The sequence below is a fragment of the Dermatophagoides farinae genome, chromosome 1 (genome assembly GCF_024713945.1).
Source record: "Dermatophagoides farinae isolate YC_2012a chromosome 1, ASM2471394v1, whole genome shotgun sequence".
In the NCBI taxonomy this organism is placed as follows: Eukaryota; Metazoa; Arthropoda; class Arachnida; order Sarcoptiformes; family Pyroglyphidae; genus Dermatophagoides; species Dermatophagoides farinae.
In genome coordinates this window covers 6,658,010-6,680,344 of record NC_134677.1, presented here as the reverse complement: position 1 = coordinate 6,680,344, position 22,335 = coordinate 6,658,010, and the positions used below count along the sequence as shown (strand labels likewise).

Below are 22,335 nucleotides of genomic sequence, written 5' to 3'. Positions count from 1 at the left end.
AATGAATGAATACACTCGATTCGATTGAAATGGATTGAATGAAAAAAAATTCAATTTTATTAATTGATTATTATTAAAATTAAATTAATTTGAAATATTGATACAAACTAATTTGATTCATTTTATTTTATGAAAAAAAAATTTTTTCAATGGGTGTGTCTGTTTATTTGTTTGTTTTCATTCTATCATGACCAACAACAACAACAACAACAACGGCAACAGCAATAACAACGAGAACAATCATAAATTAGAAAAAAAAAACTCAGATCATCATTTAGGTTGACACCTTTATTATCATTATTATCATTATTATCATCATCATCATCATCATTATGTACAAAACAGGAAAAAGAAAAAACATCAAATGTTCAACAATGAGAATTGAATTGCAACAAAAAAAAACTTTTTTTTTGTGTTCATTCGAACATTCGATCAAATTTTTTTTTTTTTTTGGCAACAACAGCGATAACGTGTTGGATCGATCATCACAATGTGTGTGTGTGTTTGTTTGTGTATCTTTGCGGGGGGTTTAGTTTCATGATGATAAAAGAGAAAATGTCTTTTTTGTTTGTTTGTTCCGATTGACAAATGTCAATCCGAAAATTTGAAATATTCCGGCATGTTGAAATGAAATTATTTGTTTTCTCAATAAAACTTAAACTTTATATAATAAACTACAGCCAATACATTTCGAGTATGTATGCATATAATGGATGTGTGTGTGTGTGTGTATGTTTTGTCATTATCGAAAAAGATACGAATGAAAAAGAAATTCATAATAATAATCATTAACAATTTTATCACGTGATGAACAATGAGTTTTACATCGATTGATTATAACTATATAGGAATCATCATCATCATCATTGTATGTAAGTTTGAATGGATGTGTGTAATTAATTTGTCCTAACTAATCGATGTGAATATAGAGTACAATTGTAGCGATAGAAGAGAAAGAAAAAAAAACTCAACGACAACAAATGAATGAAAACAAAACAAAATTCTGGTGAAAAAAAAAGAAAACACTAATCATCGTCATTTAGATGAAACATTATCATTATCAATTATATTAATAATTTTTTTTTGCAGACAAAAAGAAAGAAACGAGAGCAAAAAAATATCAAAGATATTTTATATCAAAGAGATTCTAAGATTCTGAAAAAAAGTTAGAGACTTAGATTTGCATTTTATTTTTTTTTTTGTGATGAGAAGAAAAGGTGTGTTTGTTGTGAGAGAGAGAGAGAAAGAGAGATAATGGTGGGCGATCATATTAAAACTGACAGCAGAAAAAATAAATCACAATTTTTGTTTTTTAGAAAAAAAAGAGAATGAATGACCAATACTGAAAAGCACATCAAACACACAACCATTCGCCATACATTTCGAGCTTATTTTGAAAATCATATTCAATTATTTTATACTCATTATATTTATATTTATTTATGGCAAAAAATTTGTTTAAACATTCAAAGAATAATAAACTACATCAGTATTGGATTTATTCTCCGATGAATTGACTAGGTTTGTTTTGCTAGAATCGAGATGTTGTTTTTTAGTGGACAACATCGATTCATTAGCATTTATTGTACTCTGGTTGTTATGATTGTTAGTAATAGGATGATTTGGTGAAAATGCTGCTTGCTGATGTTGTTGTTGTTGTTGAGGCACACGTTTTGATTCATCATGATTCTGTTGTGTCGATTGAGCACGCGAAGCAATCTGAACATGTTGAGCGATCAATTTAGGCTGATGCAAAGAATTTGTTTGTTGTTGATGTTGTTGTTGTTGTTGTTGTTGTTGCTGCTGCTGCTGCTGTCTTTCCATCGTTTTTTGCAGATGAAGTTTTAATTGATCACGAGAAAATGCTACAGCAGGACCATTTAACATGCTTGCATCAATTATTCGTACAATTTCATGCTGTGTGGCTGTTGGGCCACCAATTTCCGGTGCACCACCAGTGTGTATGGCAATCTTTTGTGCTTGAGACAGTTGTCGAGGAAGTGTCTGTGATTTAACTTGTATTTGTGCAATGTTTGCTTGTTGCGCATTTAGAATATTCTTGTTATTGTTTGGTGTGACATGCATATCGTCGATTTTCTTTACAATAGAAATCATATGCGGATGCTGTGATGGATTATTTGCATGATTGATTTGCATGAATTGAGGATGTTGTTGTAGATTTTTTGGTAGTGTAGAGCAAGATGCTATCGTTGCTGGTTTCTCTACATAGATCGGATGATTAGTCACTTGACGAATGGTTGCATTGTTTGACGTCGTATTCAATCCGGATTGTGTTTTTACATTAAGTTGTTTAATGATTTCATTAGATTGGCCAAATTTTGGTCGTATTCCTCTAACTGATGGACGTCGAGCAAATCCAAATGTTGGATCATCATCTTCAGTGAACGAATATCGTTTCTTTATCCTTTCAGTGCGTTGATGTTCTTGCTGAACAAACGCCTCTAATTCATCTTTTTCTTCGGCTGATTGATCACAATTTTCATTTATTTTGTTTTGATTTGAACGTGTATCATCTTTTCTGATCAATACTTGTGGATAAGCATAAAGGCCATCACGACGACGAATCTCACTTGGATCAGGGAATTGAGTATGATGATTTTGTTGAATATTATCACCACTAGCAAAATGATGTGCACGTATCGTTTGACGAATTTGTACGTTTGGTGGTGCCGCGTAGGCCATCACTGTTGGATGTTTTTGTTGTACATAACAATGGTATGGTGGAACTGGAGGTTGTTTATGTTGAGGATGATGTAGTTGCATGATTCGTGGTGCCAATAAAGTCGCACCTTGTGGTACAATTATACGACGAACAGGTACGGTATTGGGTTGTGTAGCATCTATAGATGAATTCGGTACGACTATTTGAGCTTGCTGTATGATAGTTGCTGTTGTTGGTTTTGGTATGACGTTGATTGTTTGGTTGGTATTGTTGTTAGATAGAGATGATGAATTTGTTACCATTGATGATGCGGATGATGATGATGATGTTGTGGATGAACCGGATGGTGAGGAACCAGAAACATTCGATGATGACGGCGGTGGTGGCTGTACCGATGAGATCGTATAACTGCCTAATTGATTACTGACTAACAACTTTGGATTATAAATGATCGATGCTGTGCTATTGGTTCCTCCATTCGCAGTATTTGCAGATGTTGGAGCAGCTTGAACAATATATTGAACAGGACGAATAGTGCTCACTCCGTTCATTCCTGGTTGGATCACTGCATATGGATAACGATAGATGACTTGACCCGGTCGTAATGTTGTTGTTCCTGGATTGTTGACAATGCAAATATGCTGCTGGCCGGTGGCCATACGTGGAGAAACATTGTTGGCATGATCAACAGGGTGACCGGATATGTTCGAATAAGTAGCGTTCATGTTTACATTAGATTCGTTTGGAGAAAAATTAACACTATTAGAACTTTTATTGTTATCTGGAATCGAAATATGAATCTGCTGGACTGTTGTTGATGATGGATTTGGCGAATTGGAATTTTTTGAAACAGTTCCAAACTGTTCGTGATTCATTAAATTGGTTGTGGATGATGATGATGACGAAGAAACTGGAGAATTTGAGTTGGGCGATGTTTGTGATTTGATCTGTTGAATGTTGGCCGAAGTGGATATCAACAATGGTAATGTTTGAGAATTTTGTTGAGCTGTAGGACATGAAACCGTTGGTGGCACCAATGATGACGATGATGATGATGCGCTCGACAACGATGATGATGATGATGTTCGATTCGTTTCTAATATGGCATAACAGGGCAGAGGCATCAAATTGTTTGATGATATAACGGCATGCTGTTGCTGCAGAATCGGACCACCGCCATTAGTAATACCAATAAATTTGTTGCCGGCTGTCATTGGTGGTGCATTGACTTGCATGTTTACTGTAACAGAATTGGCAACTTCATTTTGATTAAATGTTTGGTTTTTGTTATTATAGTTTGGAAGATTTTGTTGTTGCTGTTGTTCCATTATTTTTTCGTAGAACAAAATATTTTGTTTGAAATTCTGTTGTCTATTTTCTGTTGTTGTCGAAGGCGTTGCATTTATGGTTTGATTATCATTATCATTATTATTATTATTATTGTTATTGTTGTTACTTGTACTATTGGAAAATTCATTATCACTGTTTTTACTATCTTCTGAACTTGATGTACTTAAACGATTTTCGAAATTCTTTACTTGATTTGCAACCAATGAATTGCCATTTATTTTGTTCGAAAGCAATTCGCCCGTGTTTTCATATAATGCTTCATTGATTAAATTATTATTTTTGCTGTTATTTTGATTTTTTACCGAATCTTGAGAATCTGAACCAGATGATGAACTGTTGTTATTTGTTGTAACAGTAGAAGATAACGGTGAAGCACCACAGTTGACCATCTGGGTGATTACGCTGATCTCTCTGTGACAAGGCTGTAAATTTTCATAAATGTTTTCATTATTTGTAATGGAGTTATCGTTCGGTGGTGTTTGTTTGACTGATTCAAGATGAAAAGTTTTGTTTTGATTAATCAAAATTATAGTATCTTGTGAGGTAATACTCGAATCACTGGCAAGATCCTGTAGAGATCCATTGGGACTAGAATCAACGCAACAAACTTCATCATCATCTTCATTAATATTGCCTGCTGAATCAAGAAAATATGAATTGAGATGATGAACAGGAAAATCTGCCGAACTGAGATTTTCTTCATAATTATTGACTGTATCGAATTCATTTTCTTCATCATTGCCATTTGTTGGCCGCGAACCATTATTAGATTGAGATTCGGGTAATGTTACTTGACTGCCGATAGCTTGAAGAATATCATCCTCTTTTAGTACACCAATAATTTGTTCTTCTTCTAAACTATCAAGATTATTATTCAATATCATCGATTGCCATTTAGAATTTTGATTCTGATCAAATGCATGATTATTCAATTTATTCCCAGAATAAATTTCCGAATTTCTAATGCTGTCTTTGGAATCATTTTCACTATCATCATCGTCGTCAATAAAATCAAAAGTGACTTCATTACGAAATACGTTTAATGAATTGGCAATGAAATCCCTATAATCGGGCGGTGGTTCGAATGTCAGCAAATCTTGATATTCAGCTGGAGGATCATACATAAACGATTGAAATTCCATTAAATTCACATCTGGTTTTAGTGCTATAATCTGTGGCATTTGATTATCTGGCATTTCATAGCAAAACACCTGCATCGTTTCGCTAAATTTCACTCGTTTATTATGTGATTTGATAAAATCTTGTGTTGGATCAATTTTCTTTTTTAGAAGTGATTTGAGTGATCTTTTACCATCACTTAAATCACTTTTGACATCGATACCCGAAGTTGATAATGTTGTATTTTTGGTAGATGAGCTCGTTGATGATGATGTCGTTGTCGTAACCGAATGATCACTTTGATCATCACTATTTTCACTATTTTTCTGTGAGCAAGACATTTTTGTAGTTTGCTGTTTTGAATTGATTTCAATAATGGTCAATTCATTATCGTTACAATTATTATTTTTTGATTGGCAACAACGTTGTTGGCCATTCGTTTCATTATTTTCACATTGATTTGTTGTTGTCAAAGATGTTGTTGAAGATGATGTCAAATTGTTGCTATGACATGGATGATCAGTCATCGTTTTCTGATGATGATCAATTCATTCCTGGAATTATATTCACACAACTTTTGACATATATTATTTTAGGCCAACTACGATGTCATGACCAAGGGAAAATTTTCGTCGGAAAAAAACCTGAAATCAAACAGAAAAAGAAAATATTTAATTACTATTGAAAACTGCATCACTCAATCACTCACACGCACACCAACAAACGAAAGCCCTACAAAGCATGTGATATAATTTCGATAATGATGACAGGTAATTTCTAATGATGATCATCAGACGGATATCTAAATTGAACTATTTTCGGACGATGATATGAAATCAAATTTCACGCTTTCTCTTTTTTGAAAATTGTAAATTGGTTGTCCCACATTTTTCAAATGATGTCCGATCGGATCATAGGCTGACTCTTCTTTTTTTTTTAATTTTTGTGTGTGTGTGTGATCACTCTTTCTTCGTTCTAATTTATAAATTATCATGGAATTCAGAATGGTAAATGAAAGTACATTGAATGATTGAAAATGATGAACACTGAAAAAATTGAAATTTAGCACATAAGAGAAAAAAAAACTTTTCAAACTATTTAATCGATTCTATTGTCTTGAATATCGAAGCATCGATTGAAAAAAAAGTGAGCGCACATGCAAATGTACTCATTTAGAAAATTTAGAAAAAAAAACGAAAAAAAAATTTACAGTGTATTTGCCGGCAAAGGTTATTTTTATATGTAAAATTGCTATGCTATCAATTTTTTTTTTGGTAACGGTAATAATGTAATGGAAAAAAAACTAATCAATAGTCCTATAGTCGAGGTAATATTTTCGAAAGAAAAAGAAAATATTATATAACCTCTAATACTTTTCTGACACACTATATATTGAATATTGAAACAAAATGAAAAGAGAACGATCAACAAGTTGAATGAATCGTTTGTTTCTATATGATGATAATCATTTTCACAGTTTGAATGTGTAATAAACAGATTGATGATGATCTACTTTGTTGAATCTTTTTTCATTAAGATTCGCATTTTTGTTGTTGTCATTTTTGTTTTTCACGGTATAAATGGAAAAATTGGATCAAAAATGAAAGAAAAGGAATGATTGACTAATGATGATCAAAATATAACTAGAGGTAAATTGAAAATTGTAATAACATTTATATTTAAGAAAAAGGTGATCGAATGAATGAATGAATGAACAAATGGAATGCATTCATTCGAATAGAAACAAATAAAACAAAAGTTTCCGGTCATATTTTGTTTCATTTATACAATGACCACCGGAAACCGGTAGACATCAAATTAGTATTGTAATAAACATTTACAAATAAACACTTTTCTACTTTAATCATCATATATAAATATAATAGTAAAAAGGGAAAAAAAATCTAAAAATTTTTTTTTCTTTTTGACAAAATACGACATCTGTTTAATAATAATTTTGTTGTTCATTATTCAGATGACAAATGTGTCCATACATGCATGGCGAAACCACATTGATTAATGTCATTCAAGGTGGACAGTCAGTATTTCATTCATTCACATTATCTATTTCAGTTATTTATTTATTTTAATATATCTATTGTGGTGGCGTGATAGATTTTTTTTCCAGTCTCGAATTTTATCATTTAGAAAATGATATGTTATATATGTGTATTGTGCAACAAAAAAAAAATTTTTTTCTTTCTTTTTCAGAAACATCACCTGAATGAAGTTTGAATGATTGAATTGTATTGAATTCAATACTGAATGAAATGAAATGTAAAGAGAATTTAACGGCACATGACCGTGTTTGTTGGAGAGATTTGAAAATGACAACATTTCTCATTTCTGAATAAATTGACTAAGATGAGAAAGAAAAGGAAATAATAATAATTTTAAATTGGTGCCAAAAATCCAGCCAGAAAAAAAATATTTGAAAATATGGCGAATAAAAAAAGTGAGTAAATTTTTTTCTTTCTTTCGAATCTCTTTTATCGTCATATGTTTTAGTCTGATTTTTTTTTTCGTTGAATTTAAATGTGAAAATAAACGGGTTACGATTTTTTTTGTCTGTTTGAGGCGGCAGGTGTTTCTCGTTTTTTTCATTCATTCATTCAATTCCGCCCCATTATAAAGGTGTACGAACACAACTTTTTGCCAATTGATTCGTATTATTTTGTTTTGTTCATTCATATCGTAATCATTATTATCATCATTATGATTAAGCTAAAAAAATAACCATTGATGATGATGATGCGGACTTAATGAATGAATGAATATATGATTCGCACGAAAAATAATTACACAGACAACAACAACTAACGGCAGTAATAGTAATATTTAAAAAAAAAACAAACCAAAACACTGACATTGCAACGCAGAAAACACATTTCTGGAATGATGAACAAATTTAACATGCTAAATAGAGAATTGAAAAAAAATAATTCAACAAAAAAAAACAACCACATCATGGACAGCCTGAATATATTTGCGAGATATATAATAATGATGATAATGGATAATGGAAAAAACAACATTTTGTGTTTTTTTTTCTCTCATTTAACTGATCACGCAATTCTGTTTCGATTATTGAATTTCATGATCATCATAGAAATTGTTATTTTTTTTATATATAAAAAAAATCTGTCTCATTTGTCTATTTTTTTTGGATACATCATACATCGGCATATCCGTCAGTCAAATGGAAAAAAAACAATGGTTTTGTTTGATGTTTTTTTTTTCATGCGTTCAAAAAATGACGACAAAAGAAATTTTGATCAAATGGCTTTTATTGTTATTATTATTATTCGCCGACAAGAAAAAATAAAAAAAAAAATTTTTTTTTCTTTCTTTCTTTTCATTTTGTGGTTTTATTTACACGCTGCTAACATGATCATGTTTCATGTGTATATACATTCTTGATTTGTACTTTGTATTTACGATCATAATGTCATTGTATACAAAGAAACCTTTTTCACAATTTATTTTTTTTTTTTTGCTTCGAAGAAAGCTCTTTTTTTTCTTGATCGGAAGTTATAATAGATACGAATTTATCACATTGAAATAGATAAGACGAGAGCTTTGTCTGTATTGTTATTTGAGTGAGTTTTTTTTTGTTCAATGAAAAAAAAAACAATAACTTACCTGATGATTTGAATGAAAATAGAATTTGGAAGACACTTGGAATGATGTAAAAAAAAAATTATTCTTTTTTTTCGTTTGCTATTATAATATAACACAGAATTTAAGAATGGCAAGAAATTTTTATCGTATTTTGGGACAATGGGATAATGGAGGGGTGATGGTGGTGGGAATATTGAGTGTTGGCGTTTTCTTTTTTTTTTTTTTTGATGATGATGAAAACCAGAAAAGGAAGTAGAATCGATGTCGAAATAAAAGTATTTGAAAAGAAATATTGCTTTGGTGGTTCGAAAAACACTTTTGAGAATGGAATATTATATTATATTATCGGGAGAAATTTGTGAATAAATTTATAAGAATAATCATCATTTTTTTTTCGTAGTGGTCATAACATTAGATTGGCCAATTGGAAAAAACAAAGCAAAAAAAAACAAACAATTGTCCAACAATAAAACAACAACAACGATAATAATGATAATGATAATAATAATGGCAAAGACGATATAGAATTCAACAAATAATGGATAGAATCGATGTGTTCGAATTGAGTTTTCTAATCACGTAAATGAATATAGTGATGTATTATTATTATTATTAGTAAACACAATGACAATGATGATAAGAAATAAAGAAGATGATGATAACGAAGAAGAATTTAATAATTTGATGATTCTAACCAATGATGGGTGGATTTAACGATTTTGGAATATATAATATTGATGTTGATTAAATGATATTGTTGTTGTAATAACAAACATTATATATTTCAAATATAAGAAAAATTTATGAAACAAATAGCCAAATATTTATAAAATCAAGAATAGAATAATAGAATAATATTTGGAATGATGTGATATTTATGTTGGTGATAATAAACGATCGTTTGTTTGTTTGTTTGATTGATTGATTGATTGATAGATTGTTCATCAATGAATGAATTGAATTTCGATATCAAATCATCAAACACACAAATAAATAAACAAATTGTATAAATGTGAATGAATAAACGAGCCGGGAAAATTGAATTATTTTTTTTTGCTTTGATCAACATGAGAGAACAAGAACATTCAGCCATCCATTCATTCATTCATTTATTCAATAAACCAAACAAGACTGATTAATGCAGAGAAAAACAAAATTCTCACAAGGGGGTCATATAGAGGAAGACATGAATCTTCAAAATGATGATGATCGATTCACATTTAAAAAACATTGAATTTGACATTACACTTTATTGAACAAAAGAATGGGCGAGATGCAAAAAAAAAAATCTAAACACAATCAATCCAAACGTGCATTATACACACACACACGAGAAAATAAGAACGAAATGAAAAAAAAGAGTAAAAACGGATGATGATGATGGTAAAGGTGGTTAAAGACTTGGCTTCAAAATTTTTCGAGTTTCTCTCTTTTTCGGTGTTTTTTTTTCTTGTTCATCTATGATCTCTTATCATTGAATTGTTGGCTGAATAGGCCAACAAATAACAATACAATCAACATCATCAACATCTTTGTGAATGAATTCTTGTATATTTCTTCATAATGACAACAGCAGTAACAACAACAACAAAAAAAATACACACATACTTGGAGCTCAGAGCCCGAGCCAAAAAAAAAAAGTTCATAGTGAGAAAGAGAAACCATTTCTAGCTTTCGTCTGATATTTTTGGAGACATACAAACACACACACACACACACACACGTAAAGAATCTTCGGCAACATCGGTGTATAAGCAACATACCAAACACTCATATCTTTATGGCGGTTAGTGGCCGAACGATATTTTTTGGTTGATTTTTTTTTTTTTTTTTTTGGAACACACACACCACCACATATAATATTCGTCAATGAATATCGTGCGAATACCACTTCTACTTCGATGATGAATGAAGATGGTGGAAGCAGAAAATACTTCGACATATGCACACACACACACACACCATTGATGGCATGTGTGTGTGTTCGTATTTATATATATTTCTAGTATTAGTGTATAGAGACAAGCAAGTTCCTCGGTCCGGGTTGTATTTATATGTGCATTTATATATTTGTATATTAATGTAAAGGTCGCTATCTCCATCATCGTCTATCTAATCTGGTTTGGTTTAGCTTCGTCGACTGGTTGAGATGATAATGGTCGACGAACAAAATTGCCTACATCACAGAATCGATGATGATGTCTGCATCTTTCGGCAAATTGTAGCAATCCAATGTTCGTATAAGCATCAGGTCGTGAGGTGCGCATGAATCACTGAAGCCATAACAACTACCAATAAATGCCGTCATCATTGGTAATAGCATATAATATTGAATGTGCATTACATCAATTTATAATTTCCGAACACACACACACACACACAAAAAAACCAAGAACATCGATCTCAATCCTCCTACGATGAATTTGTCGTATCTTTATTCTCGATCTGTCGATTGAGAATTTCTTCGGTCATGCACTCAATACACGCTTGCGCTTTATCATTCTTCCTTGTGGTTATGTAATAGACTTAAAATGAAATCCAAATTAATACTCATTTGCATCAAACATACCAAATACATTTACACATTTTCAAAAATATTTATTAAGATTAAAGTGAATATAATGATTGTGTTCAAGAAGAAACAGCTAAGCCAACTGATGATGGGTATAATAAAAAGGAGAATTTATGTGGATTATTACACCTGATGTTTAATCGTCAAAATCCTTTATCGTGGTCGTATATTCATTCAATTGATGTGATTTGTAATGGCGTATCCATATATCGGGCATGAGGAAATCGTTGATAGTATCGATCTTCTTTAAGGAATTTTACACTGACCAATTTCTTTTCGCACCACCATCCATGTAATGCATGGAAAGCATTTGTAGCTCCAATCATTGAGCCACATTTAAGAAATACCAAACCTTCATTGGTACTATCATCGATTTCAATGTGAACAATATCATGTTGACCATTTTCAGAAGTAGTAGCCGTTTTTTCCAATATGGTATTCTTAACTTTTTTGCTCCAATTCGAATCGACGTATTGAGCTTCTTTTTCGAAAATGTTTCTAATCTTCAAAAAACGGGTCAATGCCTGAAAATTTTTGTTTCGATTAATATCGGGAAAATGTGATAGTTCCATGGATTCATTATTCGACGATTGATTAGCTTTATTGTTGGAGAAAGCAAACGCTTGTCCTTGCCATTCAACGCCACCAATTTTCTGTGTTTGTGAAGAAGCAGGAGCCGGAAAGTCGCCGTCATTTTCACTATCAGTAACATACGGACTATTGGTTGTCGCAATCCATTTCCACGCTTTGAATTCTTCACCATCGATTTCCTTGAACACAACTTTGACGCGAGAATCCGAATTTTCAATTTGCTTTACAACTTTATCCCAAACTCGTTTATATTTAGAGCTTTTCTTTTCAGCTGGCGATAATAACGTGTCACGGATATGTAACACAGGCATTGATTGTGGCTCGTCTGGTGATTGCAATAGTTCTACAGATTTTTCAATCAAATCGTACACGAGTTCTTGTTCTTGAAGTTCAAGATTTTTGCTATAACGATAATAGAGAAGAAATATGGCGCCAAATAAACTAGTAGCCAATGTTGAAATTATGATCCAAAAGTTCGAGTTCCAGAAAAATTTTAATGAACATTGAATTGGCAAATTTACATTATAATTTGGCATCAATTTTAGTTCGAACGGGAAATGATCGTCAACTTGGATGTTCCATGCCGTATTAAGTTTGATCAATTTGAATGCATTGGACATATCATACGTGAACAACTCTTTTGCATTCATTTGACGCTGACTTTCATCACGTGGAATCGATGAAGACAACGAGTCAATCTTTGTTTGTATATCTTTTTCAAAATCACTTTTCTTGAATGTGAAACTGGTTATTTCTGGCAGGACTCTTTTGTTTGATGATGATTCACAATAAGACTCATAAACATGTTTGTCAATAAAGCTTTTGATTTCTTTGATTATATTTAATGCGGGCTTTTTATCACTTTCATACGATAGGCAATTTACTTTAGGATCGTCATCGTTTTGATTACAAATAGGCGCCAATAATTTACTTTTGTCTTCGATGAATGCATAATCGGTCAAATCCAAATTATATCTTGAAGTGTGGGTGAATTTTGAGTAGAAATAAATGGAGAAAATAACAACAAAAAAGATGATAACAAACATCAATAAAGCCCAAGAGATGTAATTAGATGATGTTGAAAAATTCGCCGTAACGTCTTTTTTTTGAGATGGCCACAATTTACGTTTCATGTTCTGGAACAATGATGTGAATACCCATGTGAATGAACGTTTGTTTGCAGTATGTCGGGCACGTCCCAATCCTGGACGATGATTCAACAACACTTGACATATCTTATCTTTTTTGTATGATTGTTCTGTATCAGATTCGCTGTCGCTATAGTTTAACAATGATGTATTACTTTTATGAATGTCGAATAAGGTTGATTTGGTTGTGACGGTTGAACGACGAATTGGTGCTCGACTTAAACTTGAAATCGGTCGATAGGTTTGATTCTCTGTTACTCTAGGCATTGTGATACCAGAAATTTTATATGAATTCGGAGTATTTAGAGTAGGCTTGACCATTTCATTTGTATCATCATTGTCATCCGAACTTTCAGAGGAGAGGTCATTTAGGCTAGAATTTGTAGAGTGTGAAATTCCAAAACTTTTTGTAGATTTCTTATTTAAGGATGGCTGTTTTAAAGTTTTCTGTACTTCCTATTGAATAGAAATAAAAAATTAACTTTTAATTAGGGTCTCACCAATGAATGATGTAATCATTACCTTGAATGTTTCGATGGCTTCAATCTCTTCGTCACTGATTATTTGTCGTCGTGGTGAATTAGGTTGAGGAGATTGTTTTCGTGTTGTCGATCTTCTAATTTCCATAGTCGGTCGAATGGTTTCAACTGAAGAAATGTCTTCATCGCGAATATTTGAAACATCTCGAACATGATCATTACGATGATTGTCACCATTCATGATGCCCGAATATTCATGTTGATCATCGTTCATTGAACCATTATTGAATGTACCATTTGTTTCATTCGAATTATTGGTGGACCTCTCATTCTCTAATTTTATAAGCATTTTCAAAAGAATACGTCGGGTTTGTGTTGTTACCGGACCACATTGAACATTGTGATCATTGATAAGCCGACGGCGAATCTCTTCGTCGGATATATTCATATCAATTGATGGTGGTAGTTCGTTGGCCATTACTGGACACGATGATTTTAATCGATGAAAATAAAAAATCAGCAAAAAACGAATTTGGTGAAAGGTGTTGACAAAAGAAAAATGTACTTCCACTAACCATCAAAAAGCACAATCACAATGCTTATTGGTCATTGTTGAAAAGCAACGAATAAACAAGAGGCTTTTTTGTTACCCATTACAGTCACAATTATAATCTTTACCTATATTTATACTTTTCAGTTAAAAGTAGTAGAATTAAAACATGATACACAATAAATGTAGTAGAAGCATTGTTTGAATGAAAAAAGAATCCATTTAGTTATGTATTGTGACTGATGCTGAGTTTTCAAAAGATTTGTAATGTCCAAAAATGTCAGTACAAATAATATATTTTCATTTTAGCCGGTGACTGGATTAATTTTCATATTGATATAATTGCGAAATGGTTCGAATATATTTTATTTTTGAAAAAAAAATTTTACCAATAAGAAATACATAGAAAAAAAATATTAATTAACACATTAATCAACACATTCAATGACTTTGATTTTAGATTTCTGATGATTATAATTCGGAATGTTTATTCAGAATTGTTTCCTCCAGTTGTTGATGCAATTTTTTAACATGACCATCCAATTCTTTCACTCGATTTTCGATATGTTTGTCTAGATTTTTTTCGGAAGAATTTTCATCCCTTTCATCGACATTTTTGTTTTGTTTTTTAAGATTGCGCGTTTGTAGTTGACCGGAAAAATAGTTTAATTTTTTGATTCGATTTTGAAAATGTAACAATTTTTCTTTCAATTCAGTTAATTCATTTGTATTGAATTCGGATTTAAGAGCCAATTGCCATAATTTGGCAGCTTGTATTTCATCAAATTCTCCTTTGAATTTGATATCTTTATCATAAACCATGTTGCTAATACGTTTATATTCCTCTTTGAGTTCTAAATGTTTTTGCTGAATTTTTTCATTCATTTCTTCATTTTGAGATTGCCTGGCAATTGGATTCATTGGATCAATATGATTATCGAGGACATCGTCATGGTATAAATGATTTTCTCGTTTTTCAAGATTCTGGTCGATTAGTCGATGATATTCATGTAATTGATTTTCAAAACTTTTCAATTCTTCTTTCAGAATTGTCAATTCTTGTTCATTCAGATCCAATTTGTGAACTTTTTTCCAAAGATCTTCGAGTTTTTTATCTGAAAACACTTGTTTATTTTCTACAGTAGATGATGTAGTAGTGTCATTTATCGACATGGAATCGGTTTCCAGACCATATTTGTTCAAAATCATTCGCAATTGACGTCGAACTTCGGCCTCCTTTATTCCATCTGGATCTCGATTTTCTGCTTTTATTTTTTTCAATTCTATTTCCGATATATCCTGATGTTTCAGATCATCCATAAGTTTTGATAATTCTATCGTTTCAAGTTTCTAAAAAATTTTAAATTATAATAAATTTAAAATCATTATTATTTGTTAAAACTTACTTGATTAGCTTGATTCCAAAGAATATTCAATTTTTGCATTCGAAATGGTTTATCTGATCTATAACCATCATTATTAGCTTCTTTAGAATATTTATTATTCATAGCCATAATGGTCATAGAACAAGATAAAATTATGATGAATTTTGCTTGTAAATAATTCATTTTTTTTTTGTTAAATTAATCGAATGTTATCAACAAAATCTAATCATGTGTTGCAGCTTCAACAAGCCAAAATTGTATGGATTGATTGACACGAACTATTTGAGAGGGAAACAATAAATTGGAATGTGAAAAAATTATCAAGATGATTTCGATTTTATTTTATTTTTATTTTTTTTAAATCTAAAATCAATCAATACAATAATACAACAAACTTTAAATGCAATAAATATGATAATAATAATATTTACAAGATTAAATTCATTCATAAGTAATCAATGAAATATGATACAACAACAATAGATAATTGTGTTTCATTTTATTTCATATGTTCAGGCCAAAAATTTATATAATAACGTGTAGTACTTCCATCAAATAATTTATCCAACCAATTTGGTAGGCCATTTAGCAGATTATTTTCAAAAATAACATCATCATTTTCATTATTAATCGATGATAGATCCGATACGTTATTACTATTATTATTGGTAGGATTGTGATTTCGCACCAACATACCAGATTCAACATCAGATTCTTCACCCGAATTTTCATTTGCTTCATTTAAGCCAAGAAATTCTCCATTTTCTTCCATTCGTCGCTATCAACGATAAAAATCAAGTAAATTAAAAAATCAAATATTAGTAGCTATATAAAATTTATATTACCAATGCAATATTATTTTCCGGATGTTTTGCATGAAAGACGCAAAAATATTTTCGAAATCCATTAATCGAAATAACTGTTCCGATACAATTTTTAGGATTGATATTCAATTCTCGTTCACCACCAAGTGTTTGTAATAAAAGTTTTTTGTACCAATCAATATTTTTTTCCACCAAAAGAAAGGCAAACATTAGAGTTTTGTTCCTAGATAAATAAAAAAAAAGTTGAAAAAACCCGAAAAAACAAAGTACAAAAACTACATACTTCCTGTATGGATATACAGCTTTATAAAATTGCGGTAACAATTTAGATTTCGAAGAATTATCACAAAGAAGCACAATAGTTCGACATCCAGGCTTAAGCAAACGAATCATACCATTATACGTTTCTCCTCTCAATTCGTGAATACTTAATTTGCAATCACTCCTTTAAAAGGGAACATATGGATAAAAATTTCTCAAAATTAATGCATTGAAAATACCTAGGTTTTGATGATCCAGGAACTTGACGGCCCATTTTTCGATATTTTTCTCTTATGGATTCTTCTTCAATTTTCCTATGAAGTAAACATATTGAAACGTTTTGAGTTGTACTAGAAAACATATTTAAATACATACATGAAATATGTCATAACATAGCCGATGAATATGATAAAGATGATGGAAAAAACGACAGATAAAATTGGTGTCGGATCGGTTCGTGAAATATTGTCGCTTAAATTCTCGGTTACCAATAGTAATCTTTTAACTATACGTGCAAACAGACTTTTTGCAGATTCATCAGTTAGTGAATTGATTTTAGCACTATAAGTAAATTGGGCGGCATTTTGCGATAATCGAGTCATAAGAAGATTCAATTTTTGTTTCGTTTCATTAATATAAGTCGAATCGACAAAGTCCCATTCATTGTTTAACCATTCATAAAAGGCTTGATTTGATTCTTTTCGCCATAAAATGACCACATGAATACCACGATTAATATTGACTTTTTTGCTTAAGCCAATATTCGTCAATGATTTGATCAATTCAGCTTGTTTCTCCCGATAAATGTACATGAAACGGAATCGGTCTTTAGGGAAATCGTTTTCCTTCATGAATGCTCTCATTGCATGAAATTTTCGTTTATTATCTTCTTTTTCACCCGATACAAGCATCACACAAAGTTTTGCACGTGATGGCAAACTAGCCACTGGACATAAATGATCGAATACAGTTTGAGAGGTGACTCTGGGTAGAAATAAGTATTTGTTTGAATCCAATACATCTTTCATGATTTGAGTTTTCAGCTCAGAAACGGAAAGACTAGCAGTTGGACTATTAATATCTTCATTAAATACGAGCATCGAATTCATCTTCGGATCAATATGATAACGTCTCAATACTTCATTGGTATTAGCATCATCCGTCTTTACATGACCGAAAGCGATTCGTTCATGGAAATAGAATGCGATTAGAACATAACGAAGTCGAATAATACGATCAGGATTGGCGAACAATACCCGTACTTTGTTATCTTTCCAACCGCTTAAAAATTCGTAGTAATTATTATTATTTATTTCGATAATCAAATCTTTTGGTAAAGATCTTTTGATAAAACCAATCATTGTAGACAGGGAAATTTCCGATTCTCTAAATGGTCTTATATCACCATCTATTAACGATATAATATAAGGCAATGATCGAACGCCAATCTTTCGGGTTAAAGCAATTTCATGTTGTGAATGGACTGTACAGAAACCGACTCCCACTGCCTCTAATTCGCCCACCAATCTTCGAAGCACTTGTTCTACTTGAATACAAGGAACACATAGATCACCATAAAAGACTAGAATGTAAGGTGTAGTGTAACTTTGCGGTAAAATTGTGTTTTCATATGCTCGATGAGTTATTGAATGTTTGCGAAAATAACTACCACTATTGAATGTAAATCGGAAATTTCGGCCATCATTGGAATCGAAAAAAGTGTCGAATGTATCAAAATCAAAACGATTGAAACCACTACGATAATCAGATTTATGTTTGAAATTTGGCGAATCTTCCGTTTGTCCGGTTCGATCATAAAGACGTTTTCTTTCCGGATCCATGAGGATCTGATTAATACAAAACTTGATTACTAATACGTCGCTTCATATATAATTTTCCACTTACCTCATAAGCTTTGTTGAGTTCTATAAATTTTTCTTGGGCATCATTATTTTGGTTTTTATCAGGATGGCTATGAGAAATTTGAAATTAATTGACATTATCGACAAGCATGAAAAATTACTAACTATTTTTTAGCCAAATTTTTGAATGATTTTTTAATCTCAGCTATCGTTGCTGATTTAGGTACTTCGAGAACACGATATGGATTTAAGGCAAGACATATCGTCAATAAACAATAAATAATTGTTAATGTAAACCAAATAAATTGATTCATCTTTTAAAAGGATCTAATGATGAGATGAAATCCAGAAAGAAGCTATAAAGACAAAATTAAGAAAATTATTATTGATCGCTAGTTTGATTGTCTAGAAATCAAATGGTTTAGGGTCCAAACCAACTACTACAGGACTAGCAAAACATTTTTTACAATCATGGTAAATAAGTGTTTCGTTATATACTAAAACAAAATCGGGTCGATCTTTTTCAGCTCTAATAATAATCTCGAATTGCACAGAATCGAAAATAAAAAGTGTCTATAGAATTTTATTTGCAAATCAGACTAAACGAAAATTGAAAACTTTTTATATTCTATCGACATTGTCATGTGGAAATAGGATTCTCGTTATTTGTATAAAAACGGTTGAAGCCAAGAATATGATGGATTTATTCAAATTTTTAGACTACAAACAGTTAATTTATACACCTTTTTATTGGTAAAAATTTTAATAGAAAAATTCTATTTTTTAAATTTAATTTTTTTAATCATTAGTGAGGAGAATATTTGGAAATTATGCGAACATATTCAACAGAAAGAACCCGAATTATTAAAAAATTGCTTTGTAGTTTTCATATCAAACGATATCGAAAAAGTATGATCCATGGATATGATGAATTCAAGTTATATGATTGATTAAAGCAATTTATTATTTACAGGTATTACTATGGGCACAGAAAATTGGAAATCCTGATCACAATTATCACGTAATCTGGGACTATCATGTAATTTTAATTTACTATAACACGGACGATGATGATGATGATATGGCTGTTGTTTTTGATTATGATACCATTTTGCCGTTTCCATGTTCATTCAATGATTATCAAAACAGTGTACTTCGACGTTATGATTATATAAATTCCAAGTATGATTGTAAATTTCGAATTATAATGGCCGAACAATATTTAAGAACATTTTCATCTGATCGATCTCGAATGAAAGATTCGAATGGAAAATTTATTCAACCACCTCCCGAATATCCTTGCATACAAACATCCACTGAATCGAACAATCTTAATGATTTCATATCGATGAATATGCAAACATTTTGCATTGGACAAGTAATGGATTTGGATCAGTTACGAAAAAAATTCTCTAAATGATTTATTTTGTTTCAGAAAAAAATAATCCTAATAATCGATTCATAATAAATGTTACAATTGTGTTAATGTTTCCAACTGTTAATGGGTTTTTCCAATGATAAATTCGTAACAAAAAAAAAATTATCCAACATAAAGACCAAGACCGACGCGTGTTTGTGCTTTGACATGATTGATCATACCGCTAAACATCAATGTAAATGGCAATGGCAGTAGCTTTTTCTCAAACACACAGCCAACATTCCAATTTGTATCGACAAGTCCTCTGAAGACAAAATTTGATTTAGGCAAATCGATTTGGTAACCAAATGATGCTGTACTATCCGGTTCAGCTAGATTTGTTTCCACTTGGACGCCAACCTTGTGTTTGTTTGATTATGATATTATTTAGTGATAATCAATTAAAATAAAGTTATATTTTACCTGCAAATATTCATTCTTTTTTTGATAATAACACAATTGAACACTGTTATTGTTGATTGTTCCACTGACAATATAATTGTTTGGTGATGTATAACGGCCAGCAACAGACAATATCGAATGGGCTAAATTAGAATTATATTGACAGACCATTTCAGCTCCCATCGAAAGTTTACTGGTTACGTTATGTAAATAGCTGAAAACAGTCAAACCGGAATTTCTAACAGGATCAATATTGCTCAATGCCATTGAGGCAGTATATTCTGGTGCAAGATAATCAGTTATCAATTGTGATGCAACACATTTTGAATTTTGAAATTGAGCCGCAACATTAAGTCGTAAACGTTCACCCAACAAATGTATGATACGAGAGTTTAGATTGCCATTTGGATCGATTTCACCAAAAAATATTGGAAAAGCTTCCGATGGAGAAATTTGTTTTGTTCCAATATATGTAGCACCGAAACGGTAACCAGGTGGTTGAATACTACCTGTGCTCATTATAATATTGTGACTGATTTGAAAATGATTGCTCAACATTTTGTTGACCACAACTTTGCTACCATCGAATGTCATTGGAAAGACATCTAATCGAGAATATCGTTATCAATAAGATGAATGAAATAAATAAAATAAAACATTTAACCTTTGCATTTCCTATGAAGTTCTTCCATTGATCCAGGATTATTATTATTGAGAACATTTTTAATAGATTGATTATTGGTCTCAGATAATTGTTTAGGATCGGGAATAATTTCGGTTTGTCCAGGTGATACTGGTGGTAAAGGCATTGATGATGCAAAAACATTACCCATGATGATTAAATTATTTGACAAAAGATAATAGGAATCGAATGATTAACACAAATGGACATAGAAACCAAATCAGACGTATTTCACAAAGATCACATGTGTGCACATAGGAAAAAAGCTATCGATGGTGAGTGTGTGTGGGAGAAAAAATACGCTTGCTAAAATATGGTTGTGTATGTGTGTGTGTATATAAATGTGCTTTCTGGTGTTCATAATGGACGATACAAATATATGGTATTGTATCCAATGACGAAAGTCATTGATGAATTGTGATCATCATACAATTATTCATCATCATAGACGATTTGTTCGCTAAGTTTTTTCGTGACATAAGCAAAAAAAAAAAAAACAAAACATACAGACACAATAGGTCATTCCATTGATGATTCATGATCATCATTATAATAGAAAAATTGAATTTAATCGAATTTTATTTATCAATTCATGAATTATTTAGAAATAATCAATACATTTTGCATCATTATTTCATCAACAAGTATTATATTTACCCGGTGTACTTGAAAAAAAAATATCCGCGCGATAATTTCAAACAAACCACACACAAATACACGTACACGGACATCAAGGATGTAAAGGCAATGTCTAAAGAAATATATGAAACATGTTACGGTAATATCCAATTACCGCTACTGATTTTTTTTTTGCCATTCAGCAGTATGGTAAGAACAAATACATATATTATTATGATGATGATTGGCTGCAATGAGGAATGAGTATAAAGAAAAAAATTATTACCTTAAATAGCAATATATTGGTTTGTCTTGTATCCTTTATTCTTTATAGTGTTTTTTATAAACAAACCAGAAAAAAAACACATCATTGAACATCAATAGAAAAACAAATCAACCACCATTATCATTGTTGATTAATTGTAACACATTGTAAAGATTCGATAAAGATCCGGGTTATATATTTTTGGAACAATGGAATTAATTAATTAATTTGAATTAATTAAAAATGATTACAATCGTATTTTGGATAAATAAATAATTTATTTAATAATCCATATATGGAAATTGAAAAAAAAACAAAATAATTTTACAATCATTGATTAATCATTTTCATAATCATGTTGTATATATCCAATCGAATCGAATCCAATTATAATTGATTGCAATTTTGTATTTGTTTTTTTTTTTTTTTTTTTTTTGATAAAAAAAAATTCTAATACGTCATATCAGTTAGGGCCAACGTTTCATTATAAACAAAAAAAAAATAAT

General features: G+C 31.1%; 6 protein-coding genes across 9 annotated transcripts; 1 reads left to right on the top strand and 5 right to left on the bottom strand.

The window, feature by feature from the left end:
- Positions 1-35: 35 nt before the first annotated feature.
- On the bottom strand, positions 36-10,644 carry LOC124491362 (uncharacterized). 3 transcript variants are annotated; one of them, XM_075728686.1, is made up of 3 exons: positions 9,937-10,322; positions 8,795-9,463; positions 36-5,796 (listed from the first exon to the last, which is right to left on the bottom strand). In XM_075728686.1, exon 3 carries the CDS (start codon positions 5,677-5,679, stop codon positions 1,459-1,461), a length of 4,221 nt encoding a protein of 1,406 aa, XP_075584801.1. In that variant the 5' UTR covers positions 5,680-5,796; positions 8,795-9,463; positions 9,937-10,322; the 3' UTR covers positions 36-1,458. The 3 variants fall into 3 exon arrangements, with proteins under 3 accessions (XP_075584801.1, XP_075584799.1, XP_075584802.1); XM_075728684.1 differs by having other exon boundaries at positions 8,795-10,644; XM_075728687.1 differs by lacking the exons at positions 8,795-9,463; positions 9,937-10,322 and adding an exon at positions 5,862-6,174.
- Positions 10,645-11,350: 706 nt separating this feature from the next.
- Positions 11,351-14,218, bottom strand: MAN1 (LEM domain-containing inner nuclear membrane protein MAN1). The gene is made up of 2 exons (XM_047056145.2): positions 13,607-14,218; positions 11,351-13,540 (listed from the first exon to the last, which is right to left on the bottom strand). Exons 1-2 carry the CDS (start codon positions 14,039-14,041, stop codon positions 11,516-11,518), a joined length of 2,460 nt encoding a protein of 819 aa, XP_046912101.1. The 5' UTR covers positions 14,042-14,218; the 3' UTR covers positions 11,351-11,515.
- Positions 14,219-14,455: 237 nt separating this feature from the next.
- LOC124491421 (alpha-2-macroglobulin receptor-associated protein) lies at positions 14,456-15,758 on the bottom strand. The gene is made up of 2 exons (XM_047054055.2): positions 15,520-15,758; positions 14,456-15,463 (listed from the first exon to the last, which is right to left on the bottom strand). Exons 1-2 carry the CDS (start codon positions 15,679-15,681, stop codon positions 14,585-14,587), a joined length of 1,041 nt encoding a protein of 346 aa, XP_046910011.2. The 5' UTR covers positions 15,682-15,758; the 3' UTR covers positions 14,456-14,584.
- Positions 15,759-15,827: 69 nt separating this feature from the next.
- l(3)80Fg (dnaJ homolog subfamily C member 16 l(3)80Fg) lies at positions 15,828-19,089 on the bottom strand. 2 transcript variants are annotated; one of them, XM_047055945.2, is made up of 7 exons: positions 18,611-19,089; positions 18,489-18,555; positions 16,959-18,430; positions 16,823-16,897; positions 16,606-16,767; positions 16,344-16,545; positions 15,828-16,276 (listed from the first exon to the last, which is right to left on the bottom strand). In XM_047055945.2, exons 1-7 carry the CDS (start codon positions 18,757-18,759, stop codon positions 15,998-16,000), a joined length of 2,406 nt encoding a protein of 801 aa, XP_046911901.1. In that variant the 5' UTR covers positions 18,760-19,089; the 3' UTR covers positions 15,828-15,997. The 2 variants fall into 2 exon arrangements, with proteins under 2 accessions (XP_046911901.1, XP_075584769.1); XM_075728654.1 differs by having other exon boundaries at positions 16,606-16,764; positions 18,611-18,765.
- A 36-nt stretch (positions 19,090-19,125) lies between these two features.
- tun (N-terminal glutamine amidase tungus) lies at positions 19,126-19,931 on the top strand. Its single transcript, XM_047055949.2, has 3 exons — positions 19,126-19,198; positions 19,255-19,354; positions 19,419-19,931. Exons 1-3 carry the CDS (start codon positions 19,140-19,142, stop codon positions 19,863-19,865), a joined length of 606 nt encoding a protein of 201 aa, XP_046911905.1. The 5' UTR covers positions 19,126-19,139; the 3' UTR covers positions 19,866-19,931.
- On the bottom strand, positions 19,842-21,360 carry LOC124492926 (mitochondrial import receptor subunit TOM40 homolog 1). The gene is made up of 3 exons (XM_047055947.2): positions 20,929-21,360; positions 20,286-20,869; positions 19,842-20,222 (listed from the first exon to the last, which is right to left on the bottom strand). Exons 1-3 carry the CDS (start codon positions 21,095-21,097, stop codon positions 19,986-19,988), a joined length of 990 nt encoding a protein of 329 aa, XP_046911903.1. The 5' UTR covers positions 21,098-21,360; the 3' UTR covers positions 19,842-19,985.
- Between the last annotated feature and the right edge of the window lie 975 nt (positions 21,361-22,335).

Excerpts from the sequence above, each read along its gene's own strand:
- LOC124491421 (XM_047054055.2), bottom strand. The coding sequence starts at position 15,681 with ATGAATTATTTACAAGCAAAATTCATCATAATTTTATCTTGTTCTATG. Across the intron at positions 15,464-15,519 it reads TTTGGAATCAAGCTAATCAA|AAACTTGAAACGATAGAATT; the intron begins GTAAGTTTTAAC and ends AAAATTTTTTAG.
- LOC124492926 (XM_047055947.2), bottom strand. The coding sequence starts at position 21,097 with ATGGGTAATGTTTTTGCATCATCAATGCCTTTACCACCAGTATCACCT. Across the intron at positions 20,870-20,928 it reads ACTTCATAGGAAATGCAAAG|ATGTCTTTCCAATGACATTC; the intron begins GTTAAATGTTTT and ends ATTCTCGATTAG. Across the intron at positions 20,223-20,285 it reads AAAAGAATGAATATTTGCAG|GTTGGCGTCCAAGTGGAAAC; the intron begins GTAAAATATAAC and ends AACAAACACAAG.
- tun (XM_047055949.2), top strand. The coding sequence starts at position 19,140 with ATGATGGATTTATTCAAATTTTTAGACTACAAACAGTTAATTTATACA. Across the intron at positions 19,199-19,254 it reads ATTTATACACCTTTTTATTG|TGAGGAGAATATTTGGAAAT; the intron begins GTAAAAATTTTA and ends TTTAATCATTAG. Across the intron at positions 19,355-19,418 it reads TATCAAACGATATCGAAAAA|GTATTACTATGGGCACAGAA; the intron begins GTATGATCCATG and ends TATTATTTACAG.
- LOC124491362 (XM_075728684.1), bottom strand. The coding sequence starts at position 5,679 with ATGACTGATCATCCATGTCATAGCAACAATTTGACATCATCTTCAACA.
- MAN1 (XM_047056145.2), bottom strand. The coding sequence starts at position 14,041 with ATGGCCAACGAACTACCACCATCAATTGATATGAATATATCCGACGAA. Across the intron at positions 13,541-13,606 it reads AAGCCATCGAAACATTCAAG|GAAGTACAGAAAACTTTAAA; the intron begins GTAATGATTACA and ends TCTATTCAATAG.